Consider the following 4,465-nt stretch of genomic DNA (forward strand, 5'->3'; position numbering starts at 1 on the left):
TCCAGTGTTTGGAAATATCAAAACTAATTATTAGGATTCTGGATTGTATCATTAAATAAATATATTTAATTAATATATGTAAGAATTAAAGTGATATTTACCCTTAATTTTCAATAATTCAGAATATAATTTTCGAGGTTTAAAAAATTATTTTCAATAATTCAGAATATAATTGATAGTGTGAAAATAGTTCGGGGTTTAAAGTGATATTTACCCTTAATTTTATAGTAACAACAAAGTACATTATTAAGATTAACTAAATGATTTATAATTCTAAAATTAAATTCATTTTTTTCTTAGATAATAATAATAATAATAATAATAATAATAATAATAATAATAATAATAATAATAATAATATTAACAATAAGTATGATTCATAATTCTAAGAATTAAATTATGATTTCTTGAAATAATTCATGAATTAATTAATAATAATAATAATAATAATAATAATAATAATAATAATAATAATAATAATAATAATAATAATAATAATAATAAGAAGTATGATTCATAATTCTAAAAATTAAATTATGATTTTCTTAAAATAATAATAATAATAATAATAATAATAATAATTTTCATTTTATAAAAAAATAATATTGGATATATATGTAAGTAAGAATCCTGAGAATGAGGAAAAAGAATACCTAAGAAAAGCTAGGAATAAGAATCCTGGAAAGTTGTACTACTTTCCTTGTTTTCAGGATTCTGATTACTTTCTCTATCTGACAAAAATTTAACCAAACACAGAAATTTAATATTTTGGAATCAGATTACTTTCCCAGGACAGAATCCATGCCAAACAAACATGTTCAGTTTTCTTTTTGCAATTGCTTCCATCTATATATGCGATATTTTTGTCCTTTTGGTTTATTAATTAATCAATATATCCATGAGCACACAGGTATCAAGGTCCTTGACACCTCATTTTATATTTGTGCAGCCAAAAAAATACTGAAACGCTCATCGATAATTTGATAAGAAACCATTAACCTATTGATCTGTTAAAGATTAAAAACTTAATTAAATGTAAAGCAGAAACCCTCCAAATTGAGAAGCTAATACAAATTAACTTGATGATCTATACATTTATACGATAAGTGAACTCATTTTATACGATAAGTGATCATTCCCTAACTATATATATATATATATATATATATAGGGGTGGGCTACTGTGAGAGCACATCTTAAAATAAGAAATAAGAGCAATTTTTAATGTATGAATTTTATATAGAACACGTATGAATTCGCTGTATAAAGGTATGAATTGTGAAAAATAAATTTTTGCTACCTTTGGGATTCGAACTCAGGACCATAAATCCATCCCACAGGATTATGAATCAACCGTAGATCTTGATGATCTAAGGGCTGAAAATGATTCTTATTTTATATCTTAAGAAATGCTCTTATTTTAGCTCATCCCTATATATATATATATATATATATATATAGAGAGAGAGAGAGAGAGAGAGAGAGAGAGAAAATGGTTTAATTTATAGTTTATATTTCAAAATAAATTTTATTTTAGTCTAACCCTCTATATATATTATTTTCTTTTCTAAATTAAATGTGATATTAATTAATTATTTATCCTCATGTACATAGACCAATATCTGATATCTAGATATTAGGATTAATATACTTACAACAGCAAAATCACCAGGAACTGCGTCCCGATACCTTTTAAGGCATCTCTAAAAAAACAGTCTTTTTTGTGTTCAGGGCAGCAAGATTTCAGTTAAGGAAACATACATTAATCCAAACTCTAATCAGAAACATTATTCATCGAATGTGCAAACTACACTTTTTTGTATATTTTCATGCATAGATTTAATTAATGTTGCACTTCTGCAGTCAGGCCACTTGGTAATCATAGTGAAATCTAGGTCAAAAAAAGACAAAATATAATGGCAAAGAGCATTCAAGTTGTTCAATTGATTTTAAAATAGCTCATCGAATTATTAAAAAGGATCTCCTTATTATTCTATTGCTTCTTGAAATCTTGAAAAATAATTATCTAATACCATCAATTTTATATATACCAGTAGAATCGCATAATGGCAAATACTTTCTTTTCAAGATCATGAAATGGATAGATTATAATAAGAGATCAAAAGCAACAGAAAATTAATAACATCTTTTATTGCAAACCATCATTTCGTTATTTCAAACTGCTGCAGATGACAGGAAAAGAAAAGAAAAAAAAACGAACTAAAGTAGTTTAATATACATAGAAATCCAAGAAAACATTTTACTACACAAGCATCTAAGGCATACATATATATTTATATATAATATCCTCTTAATTTATCAGAAATTTTACCTCATCTCTCAATATGAAGGTCTAGGATGAGCCCAAGCATATGCATCATGATTCAAATGCCCTCCATTTGCCATTAAATTGGGTGTCAAATTATAAATTGGCAAATTTGATGGATCAGCCATCCCATGATGCGGCTGCTGCGCCATTCCCGGCGGTGAATCCACGGTGGCGCCACCTCCTCCCCCCTGAGCGGAGCCGCCGGCCTCCTCCTCCTCTTCGAGCGGCAATCTCTCATAGGTAGCGTTAGCGAAGGTGGCCGCGATCACCATGACCGGCCCGGCAGCGACCAGCGGGCCCACCACGCTGCCCCCGACCACCTGCCCCTGCCCGCCCGCCAGGTACACCGTCAGACCGGTTGCCCCGGGCGGGGCCGGTCCGGGCAGGAAGGCCCCGGTTAAAGATAGAATCTCGAACCGGCCCTGCAGCACGACCGCAGCGCTCGGGGCGGTCGGCTGGCGGATGGTGACGTTGGCCACCGAGCCGCTGCCGCTGAGCACGCAGACGCCACGCTGGCGGCGGCGGGCGAAGTGGGCGATGCTCTCGGCCACGTCGGTGCCGCCAGCCACCTCCATGACGTGGCTGCGGAGGGCGTTAGGGCTGTCCCGAGTCACGAAGATCGGAGGTTTGGGCTTGTTCTTCGAACCGGGAGGTCTTCCGCGGGGGCGGCGCGTGCCCACCTCGACAGCGCCCTCCTTGGGCTCGTCGCCGCCGTCTTTGTCATCGTCGTCCTCGCCGCGGCTGCTGCTTCCGCCGCCGCCGTCCTTGGGCTCCATCTCACGCTTGCTGCTCATTAGGGATGCCGGTTCGGACCCCGGCAAACCCACCTGAACTCCGTCCCACCACCGGTTCGCCAGAATTGCTGGTTTTTATCGACCGGTTTTGCTTCTGAACAAGAAAAAGACGAGATCGGTAATTTTATTATTTTTAATGCCAAAAAGAAATTCGTTGAAACAAGTGATCGGGAGCTCTTAATTTGTAATAGTGGATGAAATTAAGAGTAATTAAGATCTGAATCAAATCAAGTTTAGATGACTATGATGAAGAAGGGATTCAAGGAAAAAAAAAGAAAAAAAAGAAAAGAAAAGTCAAGCAAATTAGGTACAAATTTGTGGAATCAAGCAAAGATAAAAATTATGAATATAAGATAGAACTGTATATATTATATAGTATTAAATCCGAAGACTATAATAATTTGACAAGACAATAAGAAATTAGAAAGAAAAGTTGCACAGAACCAGGTATCAAGAACAAAGGAGATGATGAGAGAATAAAGAAGAGAGAGAGATCGAAAAAACTAATGGGTATTAGTCACTAGTAAAATACTTTTGTTTTAGAGTTGAAGCACTAGTAAAATACTAAGAGCTGCAAAACACTGAAAAATATAAAACAAAGTGATGATGTCTTTTCCAATGTTGAGTTATTGTTTAGGTTTCTTCCATATTTTATAGAGCCCTTTTGTCTTTCTATACTCTGTATGTGTATGTGTATCTAGTGGTCCCTGTGAGTGAGTGTGTGTGTGTATAGAAATTAGGGTTTTGAATGGTGGGGTCACGTGCAAGTTGGCAGGTGGCGAGCACGTCGCTGTCTCATGTTCCCACATATTTGATTGAAGAAGGAACCTCAACATTTTGGTCGTATTTAGATTAATGATTCAAGAGCTTCGAAAACGACTTTGAATTTCATTCTTATAAAATTAAAATTAATAGAAACATGGATTTGTTTTTATCAATTTATCACAACCATATTTTGGTTATGGAATATAAATTTATACTATGAATGATGGATCATATGAATTATACTAGTAAAACTTAATGACGTAGCGTACTCGTGTCAGCTCATTTTAGCTGTATTATCAAGTATATAACTCTATCAACAAATTAACCATGTTATGATTTATGAGGTAATACAGGGGTTTAATTTATATTCCTCTTTTCCTCCATAAAGGGTTGATGTTTTTGAGATTTGCTTGAAAAGCGTGTTAGGCTTAGGGCATTGGCATGATTAAATGGAAACCGGAAAGAGGAATTAAAATATTTGTAATTAAAAATTGCCCATGCCATATGCATAGTACTTATAGAATATGTATATATTGGTATACGTTTCAATATCTCCATTTCGGCTACAAGACTTTTG

At 34.3% G+C, this 4,465-nt stretch overlaps 1 protein-coding gene across 2 annotated transcripts; it reads right to left on the reverse strand.

The window, feature by feature from the left end:
* Positions 1-2,131: 2,131 nt before the first annotated feature.
* On the reverse strand, positions 2,132-3,789 carry LOC131001084 (AT-hook motif nuclear-localized protein 20-like). 2 transcript variants are annotated; one of them, XM_057927285.1, is made up of 2 exons: positions 3,656-3,789; positions 2,132-3,217 (listed from the first exon to the last, which is right to left on the reverse strand). In XM_057927285.1, exon 2 carries the CDS (start codon positions 3,121-3,123, stop codon positions 2,341-2,343), a length of 783 nt encoding a protein of 260 aa, XP_057783268.1. In that variant the 5' UTR covers positions 3,124-3,217; positions 3,656-3,789; the 3' UTR covers positions 2,132-2,340. The 2 variants fall into 2 exon arrangements, with proteins under 2 accessions (XP_057783268.1, XP_057783269.1); XM_057927286.1 differs by lacking the exon at positions 3,656-3,789 and adding an exon at positions 3,568-3,653.
* Between the last annotated feature and the right edge of the window lie 676 nt (positions 3,790-4,465).

This window comes from Salvia miltiorrhiza, chromosome 8 (assembly GCF_028751815.1).
Source record: "Salvia miltiorrhiza cultivar Shanhuang (shh) chromosome 8, IMPLAD_Smil_shh, whole genome shotgun sequence".
NCBI classification, from domain to species: Eukaryota; Viridiplantae; Streptophyta; class Magnoliopsida; order Lamiales; family Lamiaceae; genus Salvia; species Salvia miltiorrhiza.